General features: G+C 34.2%; 1 protein-coding gene across 1 annotated transcript; it reads left to right on the forward strand.

Annotated features, from left to right (window-relative positions):
* The first annotated feature begins 652 nt into the window (after nucleotides 1-652).
* LOC132702056 (zinc finger protein 41-like) lies at nucleotides 653-7,425 on the forward strand. Its single transcript, XM_060670467.1, has 2 exons — nucleotides 653-874; nucleotides 6,310-7,425. The coding sequence occupies exons 1-2, from the start codon at nucleotides 746-748 to the stop codon at nucleotides 6,949-6,951; spliced, it is 771 nt and encodes a 256-aa protein (XP_060526450.1). The 5' UTR covers nucleotides 653-745; the 3' UTR covers nucleotides 6,952-7,425.
* Nucleotides 7,426-18,787: the final 11,362 nt, after the last annotated feature.

The raw sequence follows: 18,787 nt of genomic DNA on the forward strand, positions 1-18,787 counted from the left end.
ATAAAAACTAACTTCTTTCGTTGAGAGTTAAGCCTACTGCATTAAAAACAAAATTAAAAATCTTTTAAAAATGAATCTTTCCTTCAAATTTCCGAACACCCTGTATAAATATATCGGGTGGTTCCAAACACTCGATTTTTCGCAGACACTTAAAACGCTACGACAATGTCGTCAGTGTCGCTAAAACCGCAACTGTATATGATTACAAATAAGCGAGATACCATGCAAAAGTGTAGAAAAAGTGTGGCATCCTGTGCACTCTTTCTCACGGGAATAAGTATTTCCTGCGAGACCCGGACTCGGTAGTCCGGGAACACCGACGCACTTTCAATTGAAACGCGCATCGTGATGCCATCATCGTGTACGGCGAACGGGTCTCCGTTAGTGTGAAACGTCACAGATTTTTACTTCTATGGAATGGGGGATCCCGCTGACCGACAACACCGTCGACGCGTCAACGTGTTTCCCCAAATCGTGACGCAATCGAAGGCGACGTCGCCAACGGTAGAATCGGCTAGTACGTTATCCATTGGAAGTGTTCGTAAGCGCGAGCCCCGTTTGCTCCGAAAAAATCGTAGATCCGGCAACGTCGCGCACGAGGTCGCGAGAACAACGTGCTCAACGCGCCAAACGCATCTTCGAATCTTAGAAAGTCCGGCGGGTTTTCTGCCTTATTCATCGTCGGTCATTGGAGTACGCGTTCGCTTCCGAAAAATTCGGGCAAAACTATCGCGAACACCATAGCATGACGGTACCAGACTTATTTAGATCGTTCCGTACGATGTACGACGCCCGACGTCGTCGCGAGCCTAAATCGACGGTTTTGGTGTTGTGTTTTCTCGAGGATTATCACGCCGATAAGGTGGTACTACCGGTAAGTACCCAGTTATCTTTTAGTTTTATAAAAGGCTGGAAAAAATTCTTTCAGCCGAAGTCAGTTATGCATTTTCAATTTCCGGACTTTGAAATATCCGAAATCAGTCACAGTGAAACATAAACACGGAAATATTTTTCGTTGGATATTTCCAATGGTATATTTACCATTTTCATTTTACTCGGACATTTTGAAGACTTTAGAATAAATCGAAATCAGTTAAGCAGAATTTATTTTTGCTTTGAATTTTACAATTTTTTTTACATTAACTAACCAAAACTTTTGAAATCCAAAGCAAAAGGCAATTTTAATGTTCTGGCTATTTTAAAGGCGGGAAAATGGAAATTATATATTTTCACAAAAAAAATATTTCTATGTTCATAAAAGCCAAAACTGCAATCCTAATCTATGTAAATGATTTCGGCTAAACCAAAGTTGAGGGCGAGTTGGACGAATTCGCGTTTTAATTGGTTAAATTGGAGAAAAAGTCACAACATTTTGATAGTTTATCTACAAGAACATCGTTGTTATTAAATGAACGATTAGAATAAAATTTGAAACTTTTGAAAAGGGACATTCCCTTTCCTAAAAAAAGATAGGCGAAAACTGATGTTAAGAAAAATTTTGTGTTTCTATGAAAACATTTCCAAACCAAATTTTTACGCAGATTTCATTGATGTACATATAATATTTTTAAAATTACTAGTTTATTAGTTAAAAACCGAAAAATCGATTTTTTTTATGTGGGGCATATAATTTAGATTTTCAAATATAGCATTCTTCATATTTTGCTCGAGTCTTCTTCAAAATTCGCTTTGAATAAGTAGGCTTTGGACGGAGCGAGTTTAATACCGGAAACAAATGCACGAACAAATAATCTATCAAATTGTGAATTTGGTTGTTAGCACTTCAAGTCTTGATTTGACTCTTTCAAATAAATGGAATACTATGGCTTTAGAAAAAGAGAAGGTATGCGGTATTCAACAGCCTAGATGGCCGCTGATTGATCGTCAATAAGTTTGGATGTGGCATTTGTGCGGCAGTATTTTCTTAGTGTGGAAATCGTTGTTTTGAAAGAAAATAAAGTGCAGGTTAGTGGCTGAAATGTAGAGGCATTCGCCGAAAATCATTAGTTTCTCTACGAATTTTTATCATGGTAGCGCCACTATATTATCTGATAGTTATATGTTTTAGTCACTACTGGTACGCATTTGTTTTCTGTATTACGGTTGCTCCGTCCAAAGCCTGCTTGTCCAAGGCACAAAACTTTTATTTTTTCCAAGAAGACTCGCGCAATAACCAATAAAGTATTGATTTTCAAAATGTTATATTGAAACTGTGTTAAAAATTTAAATGTTCTCATAGAAATACAAAACTTTCCATAACAATAAAGTTGCAGCTATTTTTTCAAAATGCACATTTTCGAAAAAAACTAAAACGGGAACACTTTTCACCATAATTTTACCTACATTAGTTTTCGTCTGTCTTGTGTATACCAATTTGGGCCACCCTAAACAGGGTATGCTCCGTGTAATTTTAATCGCAATCTGTAAAAAGGCTTATCGTTAAACAAACATCAAATTATATAAATGGATAATCATGATCATAGGAACTATGCGTCAGTTCAATTTTATTTAAGTTATGTAGATCTTTTATAGACTGCTGTTATCGCAGATCGGTTTTCACGTTCCTTCGCGAACAATCAGAACATCTCCAATATTCCACCTTCCAACTCCTCCAAAAACTTCTTGTCTAGAAGGTCACTCTTTAAATCAATGGACATTTTTAATTGTATGTGGAGTGATATAGATATCAATGATCTAACACCGGCTCAGTTTACTTTGGCATTAAAAGATATTTTAGCGAATTAATTGTCTTGCCATTGGATATTATATATGTTATACAATAAAGCTTATTATTATTATTGTTATTATCTTGCTGAAACTACATTTACTGGATCTCAACTTCTTGAATCATTCTGCAAAAAATTTTGTGGCTGGCGAAAAAAAATGTGGTCTAATAAATTTAAAGTTTTATTCCCCACCACACATTAAGTGATCGATGATTTTGATTTTGCACTTCCCGTGTCCAGAATGGAATCCTGCTAAAAACGTTATTTCAGACAACAAATTTAGATGATCCTCTATTGCTTATGAGGGTGCGGAAGTTTACCCTTTGTCCAAAATTACGGTCTAGGAGTTCTTGACGTAGTTCCACATAGAAAAGAGAATATTTGTGTGTTCACATAAACTTTCTGCTTCTGATCGCTTTCCTCATGGTAGTATTCCGATTTACCATTTTCCTTTTTTCGTATTCAATACTACCGTTAGCATTAAGCCTTTCGATTAAACACTGAAGAGATTGTCCAGTACTTCGCATTGTAAAGTCTTGCTGCCAATAAAGTATTTTATTCCGCTTTACCCAGTATATAAATCATATCAATTAATTCAACTTAAGGAAAATCCATACTTGTTTTTTTTTTTAATTTACTGTATTTGACCACTCAAATGTTTTTGTGTCAATTGCGCAGTCACTTGGTCAAAATAATTTTAAAAATACAATGAAAATTATATTTATTTGTGTTGTGCGTTACACCGCCGTCGCGTCGTTCTGAGAACTAAATGGAGTCGATATTTTTGGGATTGGGATTCCCCGAATCGTATCCAGTTCGGGAATTTCTTGAAGAGGGTTATAGGTAAATTGGACATTACAAATGCATAATAGCATATTATAATATACATATTATTATTAAACACTCTACAGTTGCAAGAATTTATTTATAATATTTTGATCAAATTTGACTGGTCAACTAAGGGTTGCCTCACAGTGGACACGGATGCGGAATTTGTGACCTTTCGAATTCGGGGAATAATTTTTTTTTAATTCGTATCTCATCTAAAATATATTTGTCGCAAGAAAATTGTATTTGCCAGGATAATTCTTACACTATTACAAGAAATATGTTTGTATTATTACAATTCTACTTTATTTATTGAAAGAAAATAGGTATACTAGGTACAGTTATTATTTATTTGCGAGAGCTTTTCGTTAAAGTAACAAAAGTGAAATATTTATTTCAAGCGATGCAAAATTAATTTAAGGTATAAGGAAAGCGCAATTTGCGAACAATAATATTCAATTTAACCAAAATGTAGCGAAAGTCGACGTTTTATCAAAATCAAATTTGCTATGTTCAGGTCGGTTTTTTCGCCTAGCTACTTGAATATATATATATATATATATATATATATATATATATATATATATATATATATATATATATATATATATATATATATATATATATATATATATATATATATATATATATATATATGCAAAAGCATGAGCAATGTAGGTGTAATCTTAGTGACTTTGGTTGCTTCTACAATGGCAAAGAGTTGTAATGTTATGCCATATTTTCTTACTTTCTCTCTTTTTGCACTTATAGCTTCTTTTACTTGAGCAGAGGTCTAAAATAACCCATACCTTTAATTTATTTTCTTCAATAGAAACAAGGTATACTTGGGCCAGAATTATAGTGCTTTTACAACCGACCCCGTCATTAACTTTCCCTACTATTTATTACTTCAAAACCGCAGCTCTTTATAGAACACCCTGCCGAGCAGACTCTTACCCGTATCCATTCCAGTATGTTTTCAATCTTTTTCGCCGAGCAATTCTTGAAATTTGTACATAAAAAAATAGCACAAATTAACATATATGTTACTTATTTTTATTGCTGCTCCTAATTCCCCTTCTGAATTTCTTATACAACTGTAAACATTCAAAACAATTTGTTTAGCAAATGGATCCGTTTTATATTTGCTGAAGTAGTTCGTCTTCTAAATTGTCATTAGGTTCGACTACCATCTCCACTTCGCCTTCAAATTCTGCGTTGTTTTCCATGTCTTCTTCTAACAGGGAAACATCTGCTTCATTCCACGGTCTCCACATTTTAAAGTGTTAAAAAACAGCAACCGTCAAAAAATGTTTAATGGTGACATTCTAATAAATGTCTTAAAAAAGACTGTTGTTGTTTACAAATCGAAGAACTATGCAGAAGACACAAAATTACAAGAAGAGGAATGTTGTTAATAAACGGCACACAAGACAAGAATGATTATTTTCAAACTTACCTTTAAGATAAATAGACAGAGAATAGAATAAATAAACAGAGCTCAGTGAAAACAGCCTCGCAGGGTCAGAGCTCAGGTACACAAAACGTATTTACTGGAAGTAACACATTTAAATACCTCCGTAATATGTACGACCATATTGTAATTTAGATTAAACTCCTAAGAACGATACATATCACCTGATGTTAAACGCTTCTACTTATTCGAAAATACCCCGCAGCATCAATGTTTAATTAAATTTAAAACGGTCCATTTACGTTTCAAATAAGAATTTCAAGTTTCTACAAATATTCGTTACGGTCCATCTAGGGCGAGATCTACTTAATGCAGAGTAAAGATCTGTTGGAATGGATTTTACCACGGTCCTGCGAAGGTCTGCTGTAAAATACTTGAAACGTCAAAGCAATAAATGCACTATATTTTTGGTCGTACAATACCTACTTTTACTTGAAAAGCAATAGGTTATTTGATATTAAATATTAAATATTTTAATTTCTACATAACCTGAAACACCAGATGTTCCCCTCCCAATTCAGATAATAATTTATCTATTATCAATAATTTCTATATTCCAGTTAATACTAAACGCATGTGTTGTTAAGAATTGTTCAGGGAATAAATTATATAATATAAATTTTATTAATTTCGGTTTGTAGAACATTTCAGCAAAATTTTATTGGCCCAATAAGAATATAATTTGGAAAATTGTGCATTATTGAATTAAATATTTTAGTAGAAATATAATCAATTTTATTCTTGTAATTAATTTTTTAGTTAAGTTAATAAAAAATCTCTAAGTGTAGTATTTTCTCATAACCAATGAGATAACGAACTTTATCGTTGACTCACCCTTCACAGAACCCATTTTTAAAGCAAAACAAATCTATAACATCGCTTGCGGTGCGTAGACAGTTTAGCCGCTGTGCTTCGCCGTTTCCCAGACCCGAGCACGCATGCATCATCCAAATGGCTCGGAAATTTTCCGAATTAATTTTTGGGGGATCGCTCGCGTTGGCGGATTATCCGGTGATATTTTCGTAGACGGTTTTGTTTTTTCGCCATCGCCGTTTAACTTAATAACGGTGTAATGTTATTGGATGCGATCCAGGTTTTAAATATTATTCAGCCGCCTCTCCGCTGTGGGCGGAATTTTTCAACCAACTCTCGCCGCGGGAAAATCCCGACCTGACGTTACGTAGATATAGTACTATCGAACATTTCATAGGCGGATCGCTTGCTTAAGCACACGCCCATCGTCGATAACAGCTTCGCGAAAAACTGACATGTCGGTTTCAGGTGACGACGACGACGAAGTCCGAGCGACCCGAGACGAGCGAAATGGGCGACGAAAACCCGTACGACCACGGCTACGGGTGCCAATGCGCCGAATGCCTTAACAAATACGGCCTGCAGCTGCTTCTCAGGGGTATCGAGGAACACACCAAAACCACCAGCGGAGCTAGACCGTCGACGTCCAGCTTCTACGACGACGCCTCGTTCCTTCATCCATCTACTTCGTCGGGTTATATGCAGAGTACCAGCCCGTGGTCCTCCAGGACGTACGAGGAGCACTTACCCAAATCGCTGGACGAAATCGGTCAGCCTCAGGCGTCGACGTCCACCGGATATCGCGGTTCGTTTCACGACGATACCCAATCGAAGAAAATTAAAAGGTGCGCCCATTGCGATAAAGAGTTCACACACAAAGGCGATTACAACAAACACCAGCGGGTTCACACCAACGAAAGGCCTTATCCGTGCGGAGTTTGTGGCAAAACCTTCACCCACAGCTCGAACCTGCACAGGCACGAGAGGACGACCCATAGCGTCGACCGGCCGTTCACTTGCGTCGACTGCAACAAGAGCTTCAACCGGAAAGACAAGCTGGAAGCGCACAGGAAGAGTAAAACCTGCAACAGCAAGAGAGGGTGGAAGTGAAAGGCGGAGCCGGCGATTTTTGACGCGATCTCATCTTCTAGTCCCTCTGAGACGTTTCGTGGTGTCGAGATTGTCTCGATCACATTCCAGGACGACCAGCGGCGTGCGCTTCAAATGTTGTAAATATTGGTATCGAATAAATTGCGACGTTGTTATTTTCGCGGCATTTCTATTCACCCGGGACGGGTGCAGACGTTCGTTTTTACAGTTCATTATATTAGATTAGCACTATTAAATATAACAGACGACATTCTCCGGAAGCCAAATGACTGCGCTTATTTTGCTGGATTACTCAAAAGCTTTCGATCAAATCAATCATGAAGTTCTACTGTCAATACCGCACCATTTGGGGGTTTCAAGTGCTGCAGTCTCTTTTATGCGTAGTCTCTGTAATGATCGCTTTCAGTTTGTTGCAACATCTAAAGGAGAATCAAGTAATGTTATTATTCCGTGTGGAGTACCCCAAGGCTCAATATTAGCGCCTGTCCTTTTTAATATATATATATATATATATATATATGATGACACTATATTCCGGGATATCATCCGTTCGCTCGTTGAACTCCGACTGGAATCCTGCTTCCGACTGGAATCCTGCAGACGTTTCGCCAAAATCTCACTTGGCATCTTCAATGCTCGCGCTCCGAAAACACTTCGAATATATATATATATATATATATATATATATATATATATATATATATATATATATATATATATATATATATATATATATATATATATATATATATATATATATATATATATATATATATATATATATATAGTTGAAAAATATGCTTTTCTTGGATCCTTGTATATTTTTTATAGGATGATTCTTAGGGTTTGGTCCACAGTGAACAAAACTCACAAATAATTATAAAACACTGTAATTGTCATTGACGTTTCGACCGGCAACCCAGGTCTTTCTCAAAAACTGCAAAACAAAGGACAAAAAAAGCGTCTAACACAGAATATCTTAAACAGTAGACATATACGAATTTAAAAATTACAAATATTACAAAAACAAATGACATATATTAGTCATACTCACAAATTTATTTTTTTTTTTTAAATGTCTATTATTAGCGCTGTTTGTGAAAAAGTACCACAACATACATCATTGCCAAAAACAACAACGTTCTTGTTTCGGCGTACGAATCACAAATAGAAGTGGAAAATAAACATTCATTGTATCTGATGTCTTTTTTTTTCTCCCTCTTAGTTTTTATTTATTTATTTTTTTAGAGTGCACGTTTGTGTTAAGTTTAAGATCTACTGATACGCAGTGAAGCATCTGAGCATTAAAATGGTCTACTTTAACAATTCGAAATAGATTTCACTCAGGTGTTTTATGTCGGTTTTCGCGTTTATGGCGTTTTTATTCCTTTGAATATGTATCATCTCAATTATTTCCCTTTTTTGTGTGTTTGGTTCGGTAGCGAGTATTTTTGTGTCATCGAAGTTAAAGTATGTGTTTTCTCCGTTATATGGCTGCTGATGGCTGTTTTGTTTTTTTTGTCGTACTTATGACCATTGATGCGGTTCTTCAACAGTTGGCTAGTCTGTCCAATGTACACTTGGTCACAGTCGTTGCATGGTATTTGATATACAATGTGACTTTTTTTATCTTTGGGTATTGGTGTTTTTAATTTACTGAAATTCCTATTTAACAAATTTTGACCCTTGTGGCAGATTGTTACAGAGCTTCCCTTAAACACATTCGAGATTTTTTCCGATAAATTTGGTATGTATGGCAACGAACAATATTTTCGTTTTGATGGTTGTGTGTTTTCCTTAACAGAAATCTTGTTGTAGAATTTATGTATCCTTCTTTTAAAAATAGAGTTAATTAAGGCACTTGGGTAATTGTTTAGTTTTAGTGTGTACTTAGCCTTATATAAAGCTTCTTTTCTGTACTCTGGATCAGATAGATTTATAGCTCTGTCAGCCAACCCGATAATAACAGTCTTTTTTTGTGATATTGGGTGTTGGGAGTGAAAATTAAGGTATCGTCCAGACCATGTATCTTTTGTGTACCACATCGTTCTGATTTTGTTTTCCTTGCGTATTAGTGTCATGTCTAAGAAGTTAATTTTGTCATCTTTTTCATATTCTATGGTAAATTTTATCTTTGTGTGATATGAGTTAAAACTATTCAGAATGAGGTCGCCCTTTTCTTTAGGTATTGCTAGAAAACAGTCGTCGACATATCGATAGAAACAGGGTAATTTAATAGTCATTTTGTCAATAACTGTTTTTTCTAGGTCTTCGGGAACAAGTTGCGCAATTACACTCGAAATAGAAGCACCCATGGCACAACCGTCAATCTGCTTGTAATATTTATTATTATATATGAAATAGGTCGAATTTTGAGTTAATTTTATGGCTTCCACGAACTCGTCTAGTGGAATGTCTGTGTGAAGTTTGATCATGTCCCATTTTTTATTTATTATGTCTATAGCTAAATCGATAGGAATATTTGTGTAGAGGGACACTACATCTAGAGATGCTAAAATGTGGTCATGCGGTAGAATGATTCTGCTATTTTTTTCTTTAAACTGCCACGAATCTTTAATATAGTATTCATTATCATTCACTATGTTTTTTAAGATGTTTTTTAAGAATTTTGATAATTTTTCGAAAGGGGACTGAGTGCAAGAGACAATAGGTCTTAACGGGATATTTTGTTTATGCAGTTTTGGTAAGCCGTAGATCCTTGGGGCGATAGCATTATTAATTTTTAAGTGTTTTGCAGTTTGCGGCGAGATTAGGAGAGCTTTTTCCCATCGTAACACAAACGTACACTCTAAAAAAATAAATAAATAAAAACTAAGAGGGAGAAAAAAAAAAGACATCAGATACAATGAATGTTTATTTTTCACTTCTATTTGTGATTCGTACGCCGAAACAAGAACGTTATTGTTTTTGGCAATGATGTATGTTGTGGTACTTTTTCACAAACAGCGCTAATAATAGACATTTAAAAAAAAAATAAATTTGTGAGTATGACTAATATATGTCATTTGTTTTTGTAATATTTGTAATTTTTAAATTAGTATATGTCTACTGTTTAAGATATTCTGTGTTAGACGCTTTTTTTGTCCTTTGTTTTGCAGTTTTTGAGAAAGACCTGGGTTGCCGGTCGAAACGTCAATGACAATTACAGTGTTTTATAATTATTTGTGAGTTTTGTTCACTGTGGACCAAACCCTAAGAATCATCCTATAAAATATATATATATATATATATATATATATATATATATATATATATATATATATATATATATATATATATATATATATATATATATATATATATATATATATATATATATATATATATATATATATATATATATATATATATATATATATATATATATATATATATATACATGCAGTTTGAATCGTTGTTTACAGGACTACAAAATTCATTCCTATGTTGAGGATATCAAGAACGTTGAAGAATTTTCAGACTCGAAATAAATGCTACCAAATCTAACCTTATGTTATTTGCCCAATCTAAGGAAGTAATTAAACGTCACTTTTGAATACGCGTGAAAGATCAATATTTTTTAAGCCCCACGTAAAGAAGTGCATTCAAAAAGCCTATATGAGTTAAAAAAATTATCCCAGTTGTCACCTTTTAAAAACTAACCTTAAAATTACATTAATGGATTTACTGGTACTTTCTCGTTTTAATTATGAAGATGGTTTCTGGTCCTTGTTTGGATATCAAGAAGATGTAACCAGAATACAGAGAGTGCAAAAGTCGTGTTTACGATTGACCTACGGTGTCAGGCGTCGTCATCGCATATCGTATTAACTCCGTGAGGCAAAGTGGCTATCAATGGAAAAATGTCGACAGTTTCATTGCCATAATATAATTTTAAATGCCTGCCCTCCATATCTCTTCGAAAATAGTATATTATGCAACAAGTGCGGTAAACGGCATTCGACTCACGAGTTTATTTGACACGAGCGGAGCGCAGAATAAGAATACATTGACTGAGGTGACGGTCAGAATTGACAAACGTCAAAATTCAAAGCGTGGGAAATATCTCCGAAAACATCCGCTTCCTGCACGCTAGATCGGTATATAATTAGGTATTTTACAGACAGGAGTAGAAATAGTATATTATGCAACAAGTGCGGTAAACGTCATTTGACTCACCAGTTTTTTTGACACGAGCGGAGCGAGTTTTTAATAAACGAGTGAGTTAAAAAGGTTACCGAACGTGGTGCATACTATACTTTTTCTACGACCGTTAGTTTTTAGGTGCATTTTCGCAAAACAACACGAATACATTCACTGACATGACCGTCAGAATTGACAAACGTCAAAATTCAAAGCGTGGGAAATATCTCCGAAAACATCCGCTTCCTGCACCCTAGATCGGTATGTAATTAGGTATTTTACAGAAGGGAGTACAAAAATAAAATACCGGACTGAGGTCCACACTTTGAATCTTCGATATAGTTGTCTTATTTCTCCTCCCCTGCATCGTAAAGCATTGTTTGCAAGATCTTACTGTATCTATAAATGGTATAATGCTGTTCCCAATAACATAAAGAAATTGATGCCCGCGTTTTTAGAAACAATTCTAAAACTTTTCTTTATGATCAATCTAATAGTCAAAGATAATTAGCCGAAGTAAATTTCTATTAATAATATACTGTACAGTTTGTTTGTTTTTATGTTTGTTAATGAATTAATATATTCAGTATGCATCATAATATGTTAAAATATAAATAGCTATGAAATTGGGGACTGGGCTTTGGTCTTTTTGAAAATTGTTTCCCAGTTCCTTTTTTTGCGCTGTGCTTTTGGTTTACTGCTACTAGATAAATGTAAATATGAAGTACAAAAAGTAGGCAAATATTATCATTACTATTATTATTATTATTATTATTATTATTTCCTTAGAGCGGAAACTTCGCTGGTTTGGAGCTTTAACTCTGATTATGGGCGTGCTCTTTCATTCGTTGAATACAACAAAAGGAAACTAAACCCACTAAAATTACTTTATCTTGACAACTACGAAAATATTCCACTACAATTAAATATATTTAAAAATGTAATATTGTATGGGGTGATCGTTTATAATGTCCTCCCTCTCACCTCCTTTAATTTTTTTTACTTGACATTTGGGAAAAAACCGTCAAATACACAAGTAAACTATTTGCAAAATATATTTTTGTATGTACATATAAAAATATATAATCGCTTAAAAACTCTGCACATTTCTTGTATAATATGTCCTATGCTCAAATCCAATTGTTTTTGAAATATAAAAGCAACATTCAAAAATAAAACAATATTCTAGAGTTTATAATTTATATCTTAGGTGGCTGTGAAGTAGGTCGTCGCCAAAAAGCAGAGGTTTTTTTGTTTTAACTGACAGTGACAATTTTATCATATACAAAATGCTTTATTCGCAAAGAAAAAATACAATGAACGTTTATTAAACTACATAAGGTGGGTGGATTGGCTACTAACTACGTATAATTAACCCCCGATGGTACGTTAAATAGTTTTCGAAATATCTATTAACTTAAACGCTACATTACAAAATATTCTATAACTTTTAATTTGGTAAGTATAATACAATATGTAAGTAATTAATTTTACAAATGGAATTGTTCAACTTGTCCCCCATTTTCTTCAATACATCTGATGTTTGTTTTCTGTAATCTTTCTAAAGCGGCAGTTATAGGTTAGCAATATTATTCATTTAGAATTTAAACTGCAATGCTAATCAGGCTGATTTGGATTTTGAAGAAATTGTAATATATCGGGTTCCATGAAGGTAATTTTGTTATTCAAAATCCCATGCGTGTGCATCTTTTATATGATTTTCTCTCATCCGTCGGGGATTATTTGTAATTCAATACCTAAAATTTTGTTTATTTACCCTATCATTTAAACAGTATCTGACGACGTTTCATAAAACTCTAGTCCGCCGTCGGGATCATCTTCGTTCAGCTCCTGTTGTAATGTAATCTTGTACGGATGATATTTTTCTTCTTTTAATACACTCAAAGTTGTTCGTTTGCTAACATCTTTATTTAAAGCTGAACTTCTAATAAAATGTTAAAATTTCTCTCAAATTTTCTTCTCGAGTTCTCGTTTTGACTCCATTTCCAATGTAAATTGAAATTTTACTCCTCTGGGTTTTATTTAGACGCGCCATATTCACTTTCTTTTGCTCAGAAAAAAAAAGAATTTGCTATCGACAACTACTTTTTGACCATCATTATATGTTTTTAATTTAGTGCATTTCTTTTTTAAATCCAATAACTAATTTCTTAACGAATTTGTTTCATATTTTGGCCATTCACTGTAGATGTCAAGGAAATATCCACTTATTAATCTTGCAGGCAATGAAGGTGAATTTCCGATAAAAACGTTATCAAAGCAGTTGGACGAAAAAATTTATTTTGATTGGTTAAAACTTTTAGGAGATGTAACCCCTAAGGTTGGCCCTGCAATTATTTCTATATTGTTGATAAATAATTATTAGTTTTTTTTTCTAACAAAACAAAACATAAATGTTACAATCTAAATGTAGATGTAGTTTACAGCAAAAAACAAATAATGTAAAAAAAATATGGCATAAATTGTTTCCTAAATCTTTGAAGACAAATCTTGCAGGGACTAGAAGCATTTTTGAATAAGGAATTCCTTCACTTTTGTTTTAAATGATACGATTGTGTTATTTTCCTTTACAAAAAGCAAATGTGAAAGAATTTAAAGCGATGGTACTGTTAGTACGCCCAAATTAGGTTTTCATCCAGTTTTATTCCCAACTCAGATAGAGGCTCACCGCTTATAATTTATTATGTTCTTGTTAAACCAGAAGATAATGTCAACGAATCGATCACGAAAAGTTAAATCAGGAAGGTGTAATCGATTTTGCACTCAATTTAAAAAAACAACAACAAAAAACCATTTTCGGTCTTGTATAGTATTAAATATCCAATGGTAAGAACGCATTTTAGCAATTATTTCGTCTGTAGCATACGGCATGTTTGTTGTGTAAATTTTGACACTTTTTAGCAACTCACATTTTAGATCGTTTTCTGGGTAACTAATGCTCTTACTGAGTAGCCAATTGATAATTTTTTCTTTTCTTGTCGATGCATTTGGTACACTTTCACTAAGTCTAGAATGAAATCGTGCATTATCTATAATAATTAAAAACGGCCATAATTAACGAAATTTTTGCAAAAATATTCTATATTCTGTATATTAAAGTCTGTTCATAGATATAAGAAAGTGACTAACTGATACGAATTAAGGAAAGACCAGTGCAAGCTGTAAGAATGAAATATGGCCGAACAGGTCCGTACTTTGCTTAGAATTTAATTATTTGGGGTGTTGTTAGGAAAGATACTAAAAAATATTTATTTATTTATGTATGTATTTATGTTTAAATAAAAATAAAATTACAAATTATTTTTATTACCTATTTAAATTACTTAAAATTATTCACATAATATATCAGTATCACTATCACTATCATCGCCTGTTCTAATTATGATTTGTTCCATATTATTTGCAATATGGATATATGATTGTTCTGCTTTTTCTATTTCCATTTTAGGAAACCAATTGACGTGTTTAAATTCTAGCCATAACATGTCAAGGTATCTATTTGATTCGTTACAATGGAAACCAATTCAAAGGCGACTTATATTAAAATGAAATAGCCCGGAACGCAACAAAGAGAGACACGTAATAATATGTTATGAAAGAAGTTTGATAAACGGCATTATACTTTTTATAGGATCATTAGCTTTCAGCTACATTTATGCAAAACAGCACGACAAACGTCAAACTTCAAGCCGTGGGGAAATATCGCCGAAAACACATTCCCAAACCCATAGGTAATATCCCGAAAATGTCCAAAGTGGCTCGCAGTCATAAGTAACGAAACTGACGTTGTACTCTACTACTCCCGTCTGTAAAATAGTATAGTATATTATGCAACAAGTGCGGTAAACGGCATTTGATTTTCGTAAAACACGAATACATTCACTGACATGACCATCAGAATTGACAAACGTCAAAATTCAAAGCGTGCGAAATATCTCCGAAAACATCCGATTGCTCCCAAACCCGTGCGGTAAAATCCCGGAATTGTCCGAAGTGGTTCGGATCCGTGGGAAACGAAACTGACGTGGTAAAGTGACTCTTCCCGCACGCTAGATCGGTGGGTATTTTACAGACGGGAGTAGAAAGAAATAATCAACAATAGTCAGCAATCCGATGTTTTCGGACATATTTCCCACGCTTTGAATTTTGACGTTTGTCAATTCTGGCGGTCATGTCAGTGAATGTGTTCTTGTTGTTTTGCGAAAATGTACCCAAAAACTGAAGGTCGTAGAAAAGGTATAGTACGCAACACGTTCGGTAAACTTATTATTAAACTCGTGAGTCAAATGCCGTTTACCGCACTTGTTGCATAATATACTATTTCCACACCCACATTTTTCTTTAACGCACTCAAATTGTTAGCAATGTTTCTTTATAAAGATATTTCTATTAACTATAATGACTACGTTCGTCTTCAGTGCTGCAGGAAATGTGTATTATTTTTAATTACTGTAGTATATTGAACTTAAAATTCATTTGCATCCTTTTAACTAGATGTGTTATTCACTTTAGGGTACAACAATGCAGTGCTAATTTCAGTTCACATGTTGCTTCGTTTTTTAAGTTGTCAGCGGAACCTAAAATCAATAAATTGCTGTACTTTCTTGCCCGCAAATATAAACACTTCCATTCCGCGTTAAAAAGATTTATGGATTGATGTTTAAATTTGCTGATTATCAGGGGAACGACACTCGTTAGAAAGAAAATATGCGCTTGATGTTCTATTTCTCAAATAAAACTGCACGTAAGCGTCAATATTGACGGGTAACTTAATTTAAAGCGATCGCGAGTCCAAACAAGCACGTACGAGTATTGCTGGGTTCCGACGGACTCATAAAACGGCCCTCGGCTCACACCGGTAATGAAATGTTCCTCTGCCCTATACATTGTTTTCTTGTTTATTCAATTATTAACCTTGGACATTGCACCGCATATAGAGCACACATGTTACATAACATTGCTATTGCTAAAGATGGTAGACACTGATTCAGTAGAAATACTAAAAGGATGTCGAACTTCCATTGTCTTTATTTTTAACTTACACAACGTTTTGGACAGTTGTATCACTACCCGTTATCAATTGTAAACTAAAATTAATTCTAAGGCTACAAGGCTGTGTTGCCAACCTCAAAAAACTAAAAAACAACAACTCGCCTAAAAAAAAACAGTAGAAAGCGGTAGGTAAAGAAAAAAAGGCAGATTTCATAATTTCGCTCTTATAATTAAATAATAAACAACTTTCTTAGTTACTAGAACCCACATAAATTGATGTATTTATAATCACAGCAACATAAAACAAAAATCAAAGTAAAATTATTTTCCAGTTTCATTTTCAATTGCCTCATCTTCAATATTTTCACACTCATTTTTATTTTTAAAATCATACATGTTTTTGTTGAATTTCTTCATGTGCTTTTCTGTAACTTCAAATGAATAGCAATCAGTTATTTCGGATTTAGTGTGTAATACTCCTTTTATAGTTGTAGTCGATATTCTATTGCTTAATTTGGTTTTCATAATATTTATAGCAGAAAATAACCTTTCCACCGCGGCGCTGCTATGTGGTAGGCACAAAAGCTTTTTTACCAATTCACACAATGTAGGGAATGTTTGAGATTCGTCTCCATTTCTTAATTCTTGTACATGTTTCCAAAAGTCGACAATATCGGGAGTTTTGTTTTGGTCGAAAGAAAAATCGACATTTCTTAACATTCGCCATTCTCTATCCATTCTCTATCCAGTTCCGTTAAGTGACCAATGAATGTTTATCTCCAAACATAACGTTAGCGCCATCAGAAGCAAAGCCTATCATGTTTGATTTGTAAGGAATATTTTTTTCAACAAAATATTTTACTATTTTGCCATACAACGCTGTTGCTGTACCATCTACGATTGGTATTAAAGTCAGGAATCTATCTTCAACGCTGAAATCTAATTTTACTATTCTAGCGACAAGCGCTAAATGTTTTATCGTAGATTTATCTGTGCTTTCGTCAACAAGTAATGCAAAGCAATTGTTCTGTAACATCTCTATTATATTTTCTTCAGCTGTCTGCGCAGTTACATTAACAATAATAGCTCTAGCTTTTGTGCGGCTTATAGATAATTGTTCAGCAATTTTCGAATCTGGACCTACAGCGCAAATCAATTTATTCAAATGAGATGCTAAGTTAAAAGACAGATTATGTTCAGCAATAAATCAGGCCATTTGAATCTTTGTGTCCTAACACTTCGTGTATATCACATTTTCTGACGCAATTAAACGCAGAACAAAAGAAATAAGTCTCACATTTAATGCTTTTCTTTAACCAGCCTTTGAACTTATCACCTTTTAACCACGAATTTACGAATTTCTGTTCATATTTCACATTTTTCTTCTTAGGGCTGTTTCTAGTCGATGAATCACTACTCATTTTATCAAAAACTTTGTAATTATTATTTTTTCAAAATAGACGCCGCAATTCAAAGAAACCGTTCATGGTGTTGTGACGTGTGACTATAAAACAATACCCACACTACGCAATACAATAGGCGTGTAGCTGTTATTCGTAAATAGGGATTTCCCCGTGCATAAAAATATGAAGAAGATACTGCCATCTAGTATCAATGCGTTTTATTACGTGGTGGTTTGTCATTGCGTTTTATTACGTAGTGGTTATCAAAAAATGTTTACATAGTAGTGTATTAGGTGGCGCTGAACGCGAAAAACAGTAGAAAATAGGAATGAAACAGAAAACATGGTCATCAATGTGAAAACAGCAAATCTACTGATAAAACAGTAGGGTTGGTAACGCTGCTACAAGGTTTATATACTAAGCGACGGCGCTCATCCATGACGGAGTCGGGTGTAGTCAAGCGTGAAGTTGTTTTTTTAATGGTTTGCTCAGCGCCCGCGCGCCCGCCATGTTTAAACGGCGAGAATATGAAATTTTCGGGCACTTTTTCTGAATATGGCCGGCCAAAAAGTCTTATCACCTCTGTCAGCAATAAAATTAAATGAAAAATTAATTGATGGTGCATCATTAGTGCATGCAACGGTAGAAGCTCATAATTGTATTCAATTAAGACGATGGTTAAAATGTCATGGACGTCCTCAAGGTGGAAATAATATTCAGAATTTTGACCACCAAAATTAATTGTAAATCTTTTAGGGTAAAGGACGCAATTCGCAACCGTCTCCCAGTAGATCCAAGCCTAGACAAAGGAAAGTGGTTGAAGCTGGAACAAGACAAGCAACGAAATCGTCAAGCAGTAAAAGTCCTTTGTTGAGTTTCCCAATTGTATGGCAAAAATTTCCATCAACAAGTTTGCCAAAATTATTTAATGAAGCTTCTACCTATGAATATCTGATTTCATCTTGTATAGTAGAGAAAGAAAATTATGATTCTTGTGCTGACGATGAAGAAAATGAATCAAAAATTTTAGATTACAGTACAGCGAAACCTATAAAAAGAGGGAAGCTATATTGATATGTCGGTGGACTGGGTTTTCGAAAGAAAACAGTAAAGTTAATTACTTCCACTTTGATATCACAAAAATAAAGGTTAATTTATTTTACCACGGTACCGCACGTGAAAACGTTGTTGCCTCTTGGACACACCGGCTGAGACTAACTTTTTGGTCGGCCCGCGGTGTTGCCAAATACACCACATATATGTTGACAGTAATTCTG

This window comes from Cylas formicarius, unplaced genomic scaffold (assembly GCF_029955315.1).
Source record: "Cylas formicarius isolate icCylForm1 unplaced genomic scaffold, icCylForm1.1 PGA_scaffold_5__7_contigs__length_24384050, whole genome shotgun sequence".
Taxonomy (NCBI): Eukaryota; Metazoa; Arthropoda; class Insecta; order Coleoptera; family Brentidae; genus Cylas; species Cylas formicarius.